The sequence below is a fragment of the Lampetra fluviatilis genome, chromosome 62 (assembly GCF_964198595.1).
Source record: "Lampetra fluviatilis chromosome 62, kcLamFluv1.1, whole genome shotgun sequence".
Lineage (NCBI taxonomy): Eukaryota > Metazoa > Chordata > Hyperoartia > Petromyzontiformes > Petromyzontidae > Lampetra > Lampetra fluviatilis.
Window position 1 is genome coordinate 5,723,934 of NC_136336.1, and position 17,201 is coordinate 5,741,134.

At 47.8% G+C, this 17,201-nt stretch overlaps 2 protein-coding genes across 3 annotated transcripts in view; one reads left to right on the forward strand and one right to left on the reverse strand.

The window, feature by feature from the left end:
• LOC144951398 (uncharacterized) overlaps positions 1-17,201 on the forward strand; it is a 493,651-nt gene that overhangs the window by 148,955 nt on the left and 327,495 nt on the right. The gene's annotated exons all lie outside the window — the stretch shown is intronic.
• LOC144951418 (voltage-gated delayed rectifier potassium channel KCNH8-like) overlaps positions 1-17,201 on the reverse strand; it is an 89,531-nt gene that overhangs the window by 65,245 nt on the left and 7,085 nt on the right. For both annotated transcript variants that reach the window (XM_078881661.1, XM_078881662.1), the window contains exons 2-3: positions 3,411-3,644; positions 1,575-1,709 (exon numbers count right to left, since the gene is read on the reverse strand). In XM_078881661.1, the coding sequence (XP_078737787.1) occupies positions 1,575-1,709; positions 3,411-3,644 (369 nt within the window). The remainder of the gene's footprint in view (positions 1-1,574; positions 1,710-3,410; positions 3,645-17,201) is intronic.

Consider the following 17,201-nt stretch of genomic DNA (forward strand, 5'->3'; position numbering starts at 1 on the left):
ATTCGATGACAATTATCCACGGGGGGGGTGGGGTGGCTAAATTTTCGTCGACGAAATAAACGAAATAACGTGAGAAGCGCGGCCAACACAACCAAAAAAAAAATTAACCCGTAAAAACAAAGTTTTTCACTCTAAATTCTTTATATGCGTGGCGGCTAGAGTCCTCTCGTCCTCTGGCTTGAGATGGCTGCCACCTATGGGTCAGATGATTGTCTGCCAGCATTAAGCAATTGGTAATTAAATATTTAAAAAATTTTCCCTAAACAGTGTAAAATTTTGGAAAACATTTTTTCACGAAAATTAATTGTCACGCACAACGAGTCTGTGTGCAAAATGTCAGCTCGATTGGATCACGGGAAGTGTGTTAAAAAAACGACCGAAAAATTTGCACGGTCGTAAGTAAGCACGCAAGCAAGCACGCAAGCAAGCAAGTGAACTTAATATAAAGGATTTAAAACCGCACGCACGCAACCCCCCCCCAGCCCACCTGCTGGGCTATTTCAAAATCATTTTCACATTGCGCGTAATGAGAGAGGACTTAAATACAACTATAGCACGTCACGGGCGGCACGAATCTCTCCCCCTCTCCACCTTCCCCCCCTCCTCCCTCCATCACCACGACGATTACCGCGGCGAGACGCGCAGGGCGGAGGGGAAACGGCGCGAACTGTGGGGACGTCCATTACGTATGATCAACTTCTTTTTCGCCGTACGGAGCCAACTATGCTGATCGGAGGTGCGGGCGGGAAGGATAACAAACTGTGGGTCTCTGTGTGAGTCTGTGGGTCTCTGTGTGAGTCTGTGGGTCTCTGTGTGAGTCTATGGGTCTCTGTGTCTGTGTGAGTCTATGGGTCTCTGTGTCTGTATGAGTCTATGGGTCTCTGTGTGGTGAGTCTATGGGTCTCTGTGTGTCTGTGTGAGTCTGTGGGTCTCTGTGTGAGTCTATGGGTCTCTGTGTGAGTCTATGGGTATCTGTGTGAGTCTATGGGTCTCTGTGTGGTGAGTCTATGGGTCTCTGTGTGTCTGTGTGAGTCTAAGGGTCTCTGTGTGAGTCTATGGGTCTCTGTGTGAGTCTGGGTCTCTGTGTGAGTCTACGGGTCTCTGTGTGAGTGTGGGTCTCTGTGTGAGTCTATGGGTCTCTGTGTGAGTGTGGGTCTCTATGTGAGTCTATGGGTCTCTGTGTGAGTCTGTGGGTCTCTGTGTGAGTCTGTGGGTTTTTGTATGAGTCTGTGGGTCTTTGTGTGAGTCTATGGATCTCTGTGTGAGTCTGTGGGTCTCTGTGTGAGTCTATGGGTTTCTATGTGAGTCTACGGGTCTCTGTGTGAGTCTATGGGTCTCTGTGTGAGTCGATGGGTCTATGTGTCTGTGTGAGTCTATGGGTCTCTGTGTGAGTCTATGGGTCTCTGTGTGAGTCTATGGGTCTCTGTGTGAGTCTATGGGTCTCTGTATGAGTCTATGGCCTCTCTGTGTGAGTCTATGTGTGTATGTTGAACTTCTTTGGCGCCAAAAAAATTCGTAGCTCAAGTGGCTGCCTAATATCGTGAAGAAGAGACAATCTCACACTGCCGTCTCACCGGGATGAGGCCTCTCCCCTGGCACGGCCAGCAGCTTGGCCTCCGTGATGTCCTTGAAGGACGCGAGGAAGAGCACCACCTCCCGTTTCTCATTCTTGATGGGGACGATGTCGAGCAGACACCAGAATGTCGACCCTGCGGGTGACAGAACGCGGCCAACGCGCAGTGCCGGATGAAGCCAAGTTGCGGGGCCTCTAGCATATGATGTTATCAAGGGGCCCTAAATTATATAAAAAATAAAACACGAATTTTTTACTTGCATAGTAAAGTAATTGTATTTTTGCATTTGCTATACAGCCAGATAATACGACAAATCGCTAACCTTTAACACCCAGTCGTTCATTAAAAGTTGAAGGCGGTATAGTACTATAGTGATAGAGCAAGTGCAGAATCACTGAACCGGAATTGATAGCTTGAAAGCATTTGGCGCGGGGCCCTTGAAAGTGCGGGGCCCGTAGCTACTACATACACATACACATGTAGCAGCTACTGCATATGTAGTAGCTACTACGTATGTAGCTACTTGTGCTGCTAGAATAATCCGGCACTACCAACGCGAAAATAAAAACAGATAGAGGTGCAGCCCTGCAATTGCTTGTGGCGGGGAGGAGGGGTGGGGGCTTCACTCCAATAAATCCCTCCCCCCCCCCCTCCCAGAGATCTCCACGCTGCCATAATTCTCAGCTGATGTCGGATGTACCCACACTTTACCCCACCTCACTGGACCACAGAAACACACAGAGAGACACACACATAGACACACGGAGAGAGATAACAGAGACAAACAGAGACACACACATAGACACACAGACAGACACATAAGCAGAGAGAGATAACACAGAGACACACACAAAGAGAGACACACACATAGACACACAGAGAGATATAAGAGAGACAAACAGAGAGAGACACACACATAGACACACAGACAGACACATAAGCAGATTGAGAGACAACACAGAGACACACACATAGACACACAGAGAGATATAAGAGAGACAAACAGAGAGAGACACACACATAGACACACAGACAGACACATAAGCAGAGAGAGACAATACAGAGACACACAGACAGACACACACATAGACACACACAGAGAGATAACACAGATACAAACAGAGAGAGACACACACATAGGCACACAGAGAGAGACTCACACATAGACACAGAGAGAGAGAGACAACACAGAGACACACACAGAGAGATAGACACACACATAGGCACACAGAGAAACAACGCCTCTGTATCGAGGCCTTGAATAGAGAGAGAGAGGGCGGCAGAGAGAGATGGGGGAGGTAGAGAAATTATTCATCAAGAAGAAACTTGCGCCGTTTGGCGTCATCTGGTCCAACCCATGTGAGACTAGGCTCTAAGGAAAGCTGTCTCGGGTGTGGACCAATCAACTTCAAGGACAGTGCATATATTTCGATTTAAAGCTTTCGTGACTGCAGGGATTCATCTTCTTGGTTCTTTCGGTAAAGGACGGCTGCTTGCGTTGTGGCCGAAACGTCGTGAGAATTATTTTTATTATGTTTTATTTTTATTATTTTATTACTTCCCTTCTACGTGACTTCACCGAAAGAACCAAGAAGATGAGTGCATATATTATCAGAGTTATGTTTTTTGTTTGCATTACGGCTGCGGGTATTGTTGTCTATACAAACATGACTCCTTGTAAAAAAAGAAAGGTGTCAGTTTTGTTGCCAGATAGAAGGGTAAAAAAAACACAATTATCATATTTTTGTACTGGCAAATGAGGTTCCAATGGTGAAGAAACATCCATTAAAACAAATCTCACGCTACGGAGGAATTCCACCGTCGGTCACCGCTCACCGTCCTTCTTGTAGAAGAGCATCTCGGCCTTGGTCTCACGCTGTTCCACCAACCCCTTCTGGATGAGGCCCGCGGCGTATTCCGCCGTCTGTGGCCCGTGCAGGAAGCGGCACGCGCAACCTCGCTGCATCACCTCGGTGCGAGAGAAGCCGCTGAGCTCGCAGAATCCATCCGAGCAGTACACGATGGGGTACTCGCGCGGGACCTGCGCGTTGCCCAGCACGAAGTTGCTGTCTGTAGGGCAAGCGGGGGGTTGGGGTGGGGGGGGGGCAAGGTGGGAAGGGGGTCGGAGCCAAGGGGGGGGCAAGAAAGAGAAAGTGACCACATTTTTTTTCTTCCAAATTTTGTAGAATTGTTTTACCAATTTTTATTTTTTTTATTTTCTTGGTTCTTTCGGTAAAGTCACGTAGGAGGGAAAAAATAAAATAAAAAAAAACATCAAACATATGTCATTTGTTGATGAAATAATAAAAATAAAACATGTTTAATTTTTTATTATTTTATTAAAATAATAAAAAATAAAACATACGTTTTATTTTTTATTATTTTATCAACAAATGACATATGTTTTATTTTATTATTTTATTAAAATATATATTTTTTTAAATAAAACAAATGTTTTATTTTTATTATTTTATTATTTCCCTTCTACGTGGCTTTACCGAAAGAACCAAGAAGATGAATTCCTGCAGTCACAAAAGCTTTAAATCGAAATGTATATTTGTAAAAAAAAAAATTTTTTACAACTTTCTTTCTTTCACTTTCGAAACGTTAGTACATTTGTTTACATTAAAAAGGTACACATTTGAATGTTAAAAAATTCAAATTTTTTCGGCAATTTTTCCCATTTGTTGAAAAATGTTGGCAAATGTGTACATGTGTTCACATTTTTTTGTTTACTAGGTAAGGCTGACACCTTTAAATTTTACTCCAGTTCAATGCCATGCACACACCACTCATTATACAAAGGCAATTGGCCGCAACATCCCAAGGCAGAAGCTTCCTGAGTCTTCATACTCATATTCTTAGGTTTTTTCTGTAAAGTCACGTAGGTAAAAAAATTAAATTAATAAAAGTAAAATAAAAAATAAAATAAAAATCACGACGTTTTGGAGGCAACACAAGCTTCCGTCTTCAGGTGGAACCGTCACAGCACGATTGCTTGATACAGCAATCGTAATTTTTGTTTAAATTTTATTTTACTTTTATTAATTTAAATGTAAAATTTGTACCTACGTGACTTTACCGAAATAACCTAAGAATATGAATCCTTGCAGTCACGAAAGCTTCAAATCTTCATACTCAGTGTGGATTTCCTGTATGAATTCATAAATAATTTCCCTCTCTCTCTGCCTCTCTCAAGTTCTCTCCCCAATGGCAGGTCCATGGCTTGAGCTCCCCTCTCTCAATCCCATCCAATTTTCACCTCGAGACCCCGGAACACCAGCGTGAACGAGTCGGCAAAATGCCAGAGCTCCGTCTAGTGTGAGCTCTTCCACCATCAGTGGCGTAAGCACGAAATTGCACGGCTGCGCCTTTAACCTTTTTTACTTACGATATCCGAGCAATAATGCCAATGAAGTAATCCACGTTCTGTGATGTGGGTCTATTAAAACCACCATCATTGCCCAAGCAATGATGCAAGTGAAACGGTCCACGCTCTGTGCTGTGAGTCTATTAAATCCACCATCATTGCCCAAGCAATAATGTCAGTGAAGCAGTCCACGTTCTATGCTGCGGGTCTAATAAAGCCACCTTCATTGCTTCCCCGCGGAGCTCCCTTGGGCTCTCTGGCTCCAATGAAGCCAATCACATTTCAACCACATCAACTGTACGCAGCACGGGGAAGAGGCGTGGAGACTGGGCAGGGTCGGACTGCACCCGCTGTGTTTGCCCGGGGAGTGTCGGAACGGTGCCGCTGATAACGTCCAGGGGACCTCACTGAGATTGCGATCTCGGTGTGTGCACGTGGTGCCCGTGGTGCACGTGGCGCAGGCGACGTGTTTATTGCGACGGTGAAGTATATCCCAACAGTGGCACGGTTGGCTACGTACGGTGCGACAAAAGTTCAACTTACAACCACCGCGAAATACGTGGCATGGCCTTTATCCAGCGGTGGATTGAGCGAGGACTTTAAATTAAAATTGATTGGTGTAGCGAACACAGTGGGGCACATGAAGCTTATTCTGGTCTATCACCGGTGAGAACACATTGCCCTGCGGAGGGAGCTGGTAGGAACGTTGGGTTGCTCGGTCAATGGCCTGCAGGGTCAACGGCGGCGTGGTGTATTCCGCAAATATGGCCGACTGTGAGGGCGGGCACAAGCCGGCGTGAGTAGGTTAAACGTTGAGTTTTATAAGGGCACCACGGGGTGACCAGCCCCTCCCCACCCAGCCCCACTGTTCCCACCCCCCACCCAGCCCCACCCAGCCCCTCCCCACCCTCCCCACCCAGCCCCTCCCTCCCCACCCAGCCCCTCCCTGCACGACGGACACAATAATCCCTTGTGGGCTAGTGTAACCAGGAGGTTCCTACAAGTATAAGGCCATGAAGCTGGTGGTGTCATCTCTGGTGTAGGCCAATCAGTGTCAAAGACAATGCGTCTGTTGTTTAAAATAATTATTATCAGAGCGTGGTTGTTTGCATGTTTTGCCACGAGTGTGTGTGGCTCATGCAGACTTGATACCTAAATCATAGGCATTTATTTGGTGTTTTTAATATTTTAACACCTCCTGTTTTCTTGGTTCTTTCGGTAAAGTCAGAATATGAATCCCTGCAGTCACGAAAGCTTTAAATCAAAATTTAAAAACTCCTGTTTTATTGCCAGTAAGGGTAAAGCATATTTTTCAAAATCATTGTTATCCTGGCGGCAAAACAAGGTTAAAAAATAATAGTTTTTAAATTCACACGAACTTTTATTTTTACTCAAAAGTAGACAACTAATTATCCCCCCCAGCTCCCCCCCCCCCCCCCAGAAATTAATAACATTTGACGCGCTGAGAAAAAGTGTTTGGTACGCAAACACTGGGGTGAAAAGAACGTATTTTCCTACTTGGGAGTGCAAATAAAAGTGCGTGCAATTTAACAACTTGTTATTTTTTTCATCTCATTGTTATACCAGCAGCAAACAAAAATATTTCCCGTAGAAATAAAGGCCACGGTGAGTGACGTCAGGTGGGTAATCATCTCAAACACGGACACCCATTGGTCTCCATCACTTCCCCCTCTCTCGTGCGATCGGGCGGTGGTTGTTTTGCACGGAGCCAGCTTACAAGCACAATGCAATCCAACACAAATAGCCTTTGTAAACACACACACAAACACCGGTGGAGCGTGGGGCAAATGAGCGGACGAATTGTGTGCAGTGATAGGCAGAGGTGTGGACTCGAGTCATGTGACTTGGACTCGAGTCAGACTCGAGTCATGAATTTGATGACTTGCGACTCGACTTGGACTTGCATAACAATGACTTTGTCCCACCTATGAGATGTGGACTCGAGTCATGTGACTTGGACTCGAGTCAGACTCGAGTCATGAATTTGATGACTTGCGACTCGACTTGGACTTGCATAACAATGACTTTGTCCCACCTCTGGTGATAGGGTTTTACCCTTTCAACTGGTACAACAACTGACACCTTTATACAAGGCATCATGTTTGCAATAACCACAACACAAGCAGTCAAAATGCAAACAAAAAGAAACAACTCTGATGATGATAATGATATGCACTGTCCTTGAAGTTGATTGGTCCACACCCGAGACAGCTTTTCTTGGAGCTTAGTCTCCATTGGTGTTGGACCAGATGACGCCAAAAGGCGTACAGCTCAAAGACAATGCACCATCAGAGTATGAGAGCTCGGGGTAAGCATTTACACTATGAGACATCTCCTTTACCAGTGGAAAAATATAGTGATAGGTTTTTATGATGATGATAATGCTATCATTATCATCATCATTATTATCATCAGAGTTGTTTCTTTTTGTTTGCATTTTGACTGCTTGTGTTGTGGTTATTGCAAACATGATGCCTTGTATAAAGGTGTCATTTTTTGTACCAGTTGAAAGGGTAAAAACCTATCACTATATTTTGCCACTGGTAAAGGAGATGTCTCATAGTGAATTGTGTGCACACACACGGGCAGTCTCAATGAGCGAGAGGAACGCGTTGATTCGCACTCCCGGTCATTCGGTAATGAATTGCCACGATTCGGTGCCGCGGCTTGATTCAAGCACGTGTACATATCAGGGAAGGGAGGGGGCTAGGAGATGCGCCTTTTGGCGTCATCTGGTCCAACCCATGTGAGACTAGGCTCTAAGGAAAGCTGTCTCGGGTGTGGACCAATCAATTTCAAGGATAGTGCATATCATTATCAGAGTTATGTTTTTTGTTTGCATTATGACTGCAGGTATTGTGGTCTATGCAAACATGACTCCTTGTAAAAAAAGGTGTCAGTTTTGTTGCCAGATAGAAGGGTATAAAACCAATCATCAGATGTTAACTGGTTTATCCAGGATGTTTCTGTTGCGCGTCGTCGCTTTACGATGTTCTCTGTTCATATTTAGTTTGTTGTTGCGAATGCACCCGACTCAAGAGCCGCATGACTCACAGGGCCATACCTAATAAATGAAACTTGAAACTTGAACAACCTCGCCTCTGGTATGGAGGAGGCCGTGGGTTCGATCCCGACCTTGACGCCTGCTGCTGTCTATTTGGAGTTTGCGTGCCTCTCTCTCTCATCATCATCACGGTGGCTAGGAGATGTTAACTACCTCACCTGGTATACAGGAGGACGTCGATTCGATCTCAACCCTGACGCCTGCTGCTGTATATTTGGAGTTTGCGTGTCTCTCTCTATCATCATCATCATGGTGGCTAGGAGATGTTAACTACCTCGCCTGGTATACAGGAGGTTGTGGGTTCGAACCCGACCCTGACGCCTGCTGCTGTATATTTGGAGTTTGCGTGTCTCTCTCTCTCATCATCATCATGGTGGCTAGGAGATGTTAACTACCTCGCCTGGTGTATGTTTGGAGTTTGCGGTGTCTCTCTCTCTCATCATCATCATCACGGTGGCTAGGAGATGTTAACTACCTCACCTGGTATACAGGAGGACGTGGATTTGATATCAACCCTGACGCCTGCTGCTGTATATTTGGAGTTTGCGTGTCTCTCTCTCTCTCATCATCACGGTGGCTAGGAGATGTTAACTACCTCGCCTGGTATACAGGAGGTCGTGGGTTCGATCCCGATCTTGACGCCTGCTGCTGTATATTTGGAGTTTGCGTGTCTCTCTCATCATCATGTTGGCTAGGAGATGTTAACTTCCTCGCCTGGTATAAAATAAAAATAAAAATCACGACGTTTCGGAGGCAACATCTTGATACAGCAAATCTAGCTGTGACGGTCCCACCTGATGACGGAGACTTGTGTTGCCTTCGAAACGTCGTGATTTTAATTTTAATTTAATTTTACTTTTATTAATTTTAATTTTTTTTTACCTACGTGACTTTACCGAAAAAACCTAAGAATATGAGGCAGAATAATAATAATAAGAAGAAAAAAACGAAACAGGTTCGTAAGGAAATGATCATCAGGACAATAGAGTTACTGATCCATAATAGTTTTTTTGGGGGGGATTCATCCTCTTGGTTCTTTCGGTAAAGTGACGTAGAAGGGAAATAATAAAATTATAAAAATTAAACATAATAAAATACAATTCTCAGCTTAAATATACGCTTCCAAGCCTGGTGGTGCCCATTCAGACGCTGTCTTTCCGACAGACCTGTTCTTCTCCTGAGGACGGCTGCTTGCGTTGTGGCCGAAACGTCGTGAGAATTATTTTATCATGTTTTATTCTTATTATTTTATTATTTCCCTTCTACGTGACTTTACCGAAAAAACCAAAAGAGTATTCTGGGCAAGGTCCTCATTTGAGGCTGAGCTGACCTTGGGGGAGGCACGTCAGATTCGCCGACATTCCTACGGAACGCGCGTGTCGGTGGTGGCTCATTTGCATCTGCGGCCTTCGGTCCAGCAGTGGATTGACCACGGCTGATTGATGATGACGATGATGACGATGACGACGACGATTGCGATGGACTCATCGACCATAGGTTGACACAGCGTTCCGTAACCTGCCCGTGACGCCTCCGTTCATATTTGTGTTCCTCTATCCCCCGCACACATCACCACCACGCCCCCCCAACATTTTTTCGAGATGCCCGACGCGGCTGAACGTGGCCTGGGCTTGGCAAGCCGCGAGACGGTGTCACGGGGGGAGGGGGAGGGTAAGGGGGGGGGGGTCTCGGTGTTCGTTGACTGCGAATGTCAAAAAAAGAAAAAATGTGCATCGCGTCCCATCTCTATAGCGATGGGGGTTGGTTGGCAAAACCTTTGCCAGGCAACGCTTAAAGAGGCTGAGTGCACTTTAAGCACACGGGGGGGAGGGGAGATGTCCCCCCCCCAGTGATCGCCGTTCGTCTCTGTGTGCAGCGACAGACATAAGGGAGCCCTATTCTTAGGTTTTTTCGGTAAAGTCACGTAGGAATTTTTATTTTATTTTTTTACTTGATACAGCAAGCGTGCTGCGACGGTTCCACCTGAAGACGGAAGTTTGTGTTGCCTCCGAAACGTCGTGATTTTTATTTATTTTTTATTTATTTTACTTTTATTAATTTTAATTGTAATTTTTTACCTACGTGACTTTACCCAAAAAACCTACGAAAGCTTCAAATCTAGAATAAGGGAGCCCGTCTCTTCTCGTAGCCCGCGAGACGACGGTGATGGTGATGACGGTGCTGAGTTGAATTTGCCGATGACCGGGTACCAGCGGTTTCAAGATCGACCTCTGTGGAGGTGGAGGAGGCTCGTGAAGGACGCTGCCACTGGGCAGTTTGCGAGGCAGTCGCCCTCCGACAACAACGGAGTGGCAGAAGACCGACGCTCTCACAACCACGAGCGGAGCGCCGGGCGGATAAAACGCAGAGAGTTGGCACAGTAGGGGGGCACAGGTGGTGCATCGGCCGGTCATCTCAGTCAGTCTACTCATAGCACCTGGATCTAGTCCCCTCACCTCCTGCCAGCGGGCGTTCGACACTTCACGTGGCTTTAATGTGCACATAGCCTGGCACAAGCGCCGTGGCGACGTCACCGCGACTTGGTGACGAATGGCGGTTGTTGTTGTTGTTGTTGTTGGTGGTGGTGGCTACACCGCTATACGCGGTTGCCTGTAATCCAGCGGTGTGGAGGCACGAGCAGCGATGGGGGAATTGGTGGATCACGCAGACGCAGGGCCGCACCTTTGTCTGTGCGGGATAGAGTGTTTCACCCTCGCACGCAGCGGAGGGTTTTTCTGCGGCTGCTCAAGGTTTCCCTCCGAGGCGTCAACACTCGGCCATTGGCCGATAACACCACGACGCATAGTGGACCGCGGAGCTTTGGCAACTGTTGGCTTATCGCGTGGCTTGCTGCCTTCCCGTTTGTCTGTGGTCCCTCCTCGCATCTCTGAGTCGCTGCGTCCCTCTCGCTCTCTCTCCGAGAGCAAGCAGATAATGGTGCGTTAGCGCGTTACAAGCTGAAATTAACACGATTATAGCATCAACACGAACGTTATTATCTGCCCACTTGAGCATTGAGGTGGTCGGTACGCACTTGCGCTTTTTTGCACTGCCCTGAGCCAGTTCGTGGAAATTCCACATTCCCGTGGCAAGAGCGAGTCTCCCCCGTCGGACAACTACCGTTGACTTCTCCGCAAAGTGATAGTGATTTTATCGACCCCAGAGGGATGATGATGATGATGAAGATGGTGGTGGTGGGCTGAGTGAGCCGGCATCCAGGATTTGCCGCTCATTGCATCACCAACGGAGACATTAAATGTAATTGTTTACGTACGGTCACGTCTTTTTTTGTCGTCATTAGCTTACGCACAGATCGTATTCATGCTATGCTAATATATACAATAAACACCGCGCGCGTGTAGAATTAATTCGCAGGTTAACACGTGAATCATATGCGCTCAGTGTTTTCCACTGAGTGTGGCTTATTAGTATAATTCCATTCCTAAAGGTGTATTTTGAGCTTTTGATTTGAGCCGCTGTTCGACCACAAATTTAGCCAAGGAGTGCAGGCGCACGGACATCGGTTCAGGGAGATGGAACCATGAAATCAGCTCGTGTAGAGGTGGCGGCGGCGTTAGGGAGCCTACATACAGGATCGACCATGGCTGCTGCTGCTGATGATGATGATGATGAAACAAACATTAAACACGAATATAACCTTTCAACGTATTTGCACGAACGTTGAAATTCTAAAATTAATGTACACACGCACACATATACAGTGATATGTTTTCTACATATTTCATTTCAATTAACGCGACGCACGAGATGAATGCAATCCTGCTGAAGACAAAGGTGCGGCCCTGAAACTGCGTGGTCACGGCACTGCCGGTGGACGTCGAGGGAGCTCGAGAGAGAGGCCCTCTCGAGGGTTGAAACGTGAAGGGTACCCACGCTTTACCCCACCACAACTGCGGTGACCCCATTAAAATGCTGAACTTTGAACTGCAGCGCCTGGATATTCGGATCGAACTTTCCATCTCTGGATCTCGCACAGACCCAGGGCTTGCCGAACCACTACAGTCCACCACAAGTGGCAGCATCGAATGTTGTTAAGATATTTCACGAAGAAGTTGGCCTGCACAATGACTATTTCAACGATTTATATTTTATTTTACCAGGTAAGCCTTCCCCCCCGAGCCTGCTGCGTTGCTCTTTTTCAGAAGCGATCCTGGCCAACACAAATGATAGCTCAACGAAGTGGGCTTATCATCGTCATCGTCGTCATCATCATCGTCATCATGATCATCATCGTCATGATCATCATCATCGTCATCATCGTCATCATCATCATCGTCATCATCGTCATCATCATCATCATCATCGTCATCGTCGTCATCGTCATCATCGTCATCATCGTCGTCATCATCGTCATCATCGTCATCGTCATCATCGTCATCATCATCATCGTCATCATCGTCATCATCATCGTCATCATCGTCATCATCATCGTCATCATCGTCATCATCATCATCGTCATCATCGTCATCATCATCATCGTCATCATCGTCATCATCATCATCATCGTCGTCATCATCGTCATCGTCGTCATCGTCATCATCGTCATCATCGTCGTCATCATCGTCATCATCGTCATCATCGTCATCATCATCATCGTCATCATCGTCATCATCATCGTCATCATCGTCATCATCATCGTCATCATCGTCATCATCATCATCGTCATCATCGTCATCGTCATCATCATCATCGTCGTCATCATCATCATCATCACGTGGAAATGTATCGCAGCAGCGAAATGCGCTATAAACGCGTGATGGCGATTCTAAATGTGGAGGGAAACCCCGACGGACCCGGAGAAAAATCCAAGCGACCACGGAGAGAGAGAGAGGGAGACACGCAAACTCCAAATATACAGCAGCAGGCGTCAGGATCGAACCCACGACATCCTGTATACCATGCGAGGTAGTTAACATCTCCTAGCCACCGTGATAATGATGAGAGAGAGAGACACGCAAACTCCAAATATACAGCAGGTGTCAGGGTCGGAAAGGAACCCAGGGCATCATGCATACCAGGCAAGGTAGTTAACATCTCCTAGCCACCGTGATGATGATGAGAGAGAGACACGCAAACTCCAAATATACAGCAGGCGTCAGTGTCGGAAAGGAACCCACGACCTCCTGTATACCAGGCGAGGTAGTTAACATCTCCTAGCCACAGTGATGATGATGAGAGAGAGAGACGCAAACTCCAAATATACAGCAGGCGTCAGGGTCGGGCTCGAACCCACGGCCTCCTGTACACCAGGCGAGGTAGTTAACATCTCCTAGCCACCGTAATGATGATGAGAGAGAGAGAGACACGCAAACTCCAAATATACAGCAGCAGGCGTCAGGGTCGGAAAGGAACCCAGGACCTCTTGCATACCAGGCGAGGTAGTCAACATCTCGCCACCGTAAAGGCAACGGACAGCATGCTTCGCATGTGAAGACGACACCGCATCGCGTCTCTCCGTTGTGAGAGCCTCATTGTGTGGCCAGTCCTGTGCCGCTGATGGGCTCATTCTTCCGCGCACACACACACGGGGGGGGGGGGGGTATTGGAGAGAATGGAGCTTGCTGCCTCTGTAATTGGCACCAGGATCTAATGATTCTCTTCCGTGGTGGGTGCGTGGGTGGAGGCGGTGTAAATAAGAAGGGGGGAAAAATACAAATAAAAAAAAACTCAGAAACATCCTCGCGGCATTTTCGCTCGCTGTAGGTAACGGGTTAAAGGCGCAGCTCCTGCAATTGCTCCGCTAGTTCGCGCCGCTTGCTGGTGGAAGAGTCTCCCGCTAAGGAGGGAGCTCCAGTGAGCTGTTCCGGCGGAGTATTTGGTCTACTCTTCCACGGTGGAAAGACGTCTCCGTTAAGAGGTGGCGTGTACCTACACTTTACCCCACCGCCACGACCACCACCCACCCGACACGACATGCCGATCACCTAACTTTGGTGTTCGACAAGCACTTCGATTTCGTGACATCATGTCCGCAGAGGATCATGGTAATATAGGTAAAAAAAAGGTGTCAGTTTTGTTGCCAGATAGAAGGGTAAAAAAACTATTATCATATTTTTTACTGGCAAATGAGGTTCCAATGGTGTAAATGCTTACCCCGAGCTCTCATACTCTGATGGTGCATTGTCTTTGAGTTGTGCGCCTTTTGGCGTCATCTGGTCCAACCCATGTGAGACTGGGCTCTAAGGAAAGCTGTCTCGGGTGTGGACCAATCAACTTCAAGGACAGTGCATACATAATCAGAGTTATGTTTTTTGTTTGCATTATGACGGCAGGTATTGTGGTCTATGCACACATGACTCCTTGTAAAAAAAGGTGTCAGTTTTGTTGCCAGATAGAAGGGTAAAAAGCCAATTATCATAGGTACACTAATTGAGGATAATTGTGGATGTTCTCTCCTGGAAGTGTCTTAGCGTAGTGAATTCCAACACCACAAAGGCGACATTTCTAGCGACAAAGTAAAGCCCCAGAGTGCACTGCGGGGAGGATAGGGCCGGGTGGTTTTCGGGTGTAAGAATGACACGTGGCAGAAGTCAGCTTCCACGACCAACATCCATCATCAGGTTATTGTTTATTTTGCTAGGAGGGGGGGGCAATGGCAAAGCCAGGATTTTCAGGTAGGGGGTGGTAACCCCTACAGCAATTAAAAATGATAGAGGACTTGTTAGTAAGTAAGGACTTGTCCCTTGCTTTTCATTCGATGACGCAGCCATCGATCGAGGGTCGAATTCGAACCGCGTTGTGTGATCGGCATCGCGCTCGCTGAAGGACTGTATACACGCAACTGCGCACAATTATGTGAGTCGCTTATAGCCGCTTTGCCGTTACTTATTGCCAATTATCGACTCAGACTAATGTCCTATCATCTCATAGAGTCCCTGGCACGTAATAATATGCTACACGGTGGCAGTGGGGGTCGCAAAATGCCGATTTATTGCTAATAAACCCCAATGATCCGATCCAAATTAGGGATTTCGATCGGATTATTGGGGGGGGGGGGGGGGGGGCACGTGCCACCCCAGCCAGAGAGGGGGTGGTGGTGTTACATCCCATAACGACACACGCACATTTACGCCACCTAAACCCCCAAAAACAAGAAACGGTGAGAAACATGAATTTCAGACTGCCGCTCCTGGAGGTTGAACCGAACCGACAGCCTCTGGATGGCAATTCCAGTTTTGTTTTATCCCCCCCCCCACCATCAATCACAGCACAGAGCCACGTCCCTTGCAACGCACGCTAATAGGTGAAATGCCCTCCCTGTTCTCTGCACCGTCACTCATTATAATCCCTCAAACTCGTTTCCCCTCGCCCCTAGGACCAGCCGAGGTTGTCATCCCACCCTCCCCACCCTCCCCACCCCTCTCTGTTCATCAGTCACCCCGTGGTCCCCTAAGTGGCACCTGCGTGCGCTTTGTGTCCTAGTTGGGGGCCCCCCACGGATAGAGGGGATGAACGCGGTTGTCTGAAACTCGCGCGCTCGCTCGCTCCCGGCATTCTTCAAGTCTCGTCTCGCAAGTCGACCACGCTCGCTCTCACGGTCGCTGTTACTACCACCACCATCACTGCTCCTACCACCACCGCTGCTGCTGCCACCATCACCACTACCACCACCGCCACTACTGCCACCACGGCTACCACCTCCGCCACGAACGCCACCACTACCACCACCACCGCTGCCACCATCACCACTACCACCACCACCACTGTTCCTTCCACCACCGCTGCCGCTGCCACCATCACCACTACCACCACCACCACTATTCCTACCACCACCGCCACCACTGCCACCACGGCTACCACCTCCGCCACAACCGCCACCCCTACCACCACCACCGCTGCTGCCACCATCACCACTATTCCTACCGCCACCACCGCCATTGCCACCACCACCGCCACTACCACGGTCCCCACCGCCACCACCACCGCTTCATTTCAGCCGGAACCATTCCCCACGTGGTTTCCACACTGAGCAGCACTAAACGTCATCACTCACGTAAGTGGTGGGGAAGGGGTGTGGTGGGGCGGGGGGTTATCCCTTGTACAAATCCACTGCTGGATCAAGACTCCCAACCCACGCTTGTCAATGCGGGTGGGGTGGGGGGGTTGGTGAAAGCGGGGAGCATAGACGCTGGGGCATAGTACGGTACAATAATTTTTTTCTTCCTACAAACACGCACGGTGGTTCTATAAGGGCACCACGGGGTGACCAGCCCCTCCCCACCCAGCCCCACCCCTCCCACCCTCCCCACCCAGCCCCTCCCCACCCAGCCCCTCCCCACCCTCCCCTCCCCACCCAGCCCCTCCCCACGCAGCCCCACCCATCCCCACCCTCCCCACCCAGCCCCTCCCCACCCTCCCCTCCCCACCCAGCCCCTCCCCACCCTCCCCACCCAGCCCCTCCCCACCCTCCCTTCTCCACCCAGCCCCACCCCTCCCATTTTTGGATGCACGACGGACGGACGGACACAATAATCCCCTGTGGGCTGGTGTAACCAGGAGGTTCCTACCAGTACGACACATTTATATTTACGCGATTTAACATAAAAAGCCCTCGGCGTGCATGAATTTGGAAATCATTTTCGCGATCGATCCTGCAACGAGGGATTAACAATATTATTCATTGATTAGTCCGGTAAGGTTATTTGGGGAACGGTAGTCCTTGAACGGGTATAATTTCACCCAACAAATATGTCTTCAAGGGCTTAACACCAGCAAGTATGAGGATGTGTCCCACGTTAGTGTACATTGTGAGTATAAATTGGCCACGCATGCTTTTCACATTCCACAATTGAGCTCATGCATATTGGAGTCCTCGGAGCGAAGCGAGCATTTAATTTGCATTTAATTCGACGGCTAATCATTTCAACAATTAATCCTTCAATTAATGCTAATTCATCTTCTTGGTTCTTTCGGTAAAGTCACGTAGAAGGGAAATAATAGAATAATAAAAATAAAACATAATAAAACGTCGTGAGAATTATTTTATTATGTTTTATTTTTATTATTTCCCTTCTACGTGACTTTACCGAAAGAACCAAGAAGATGAATCCCTGCAGTCACGAAAGAAGCTTTAAATCGAAATATAATGCTAATTCATTCAACAGGCGCTCGCTCTCGGTGACTCTTCACGCAGCTTTCGACAGCTCCTCCT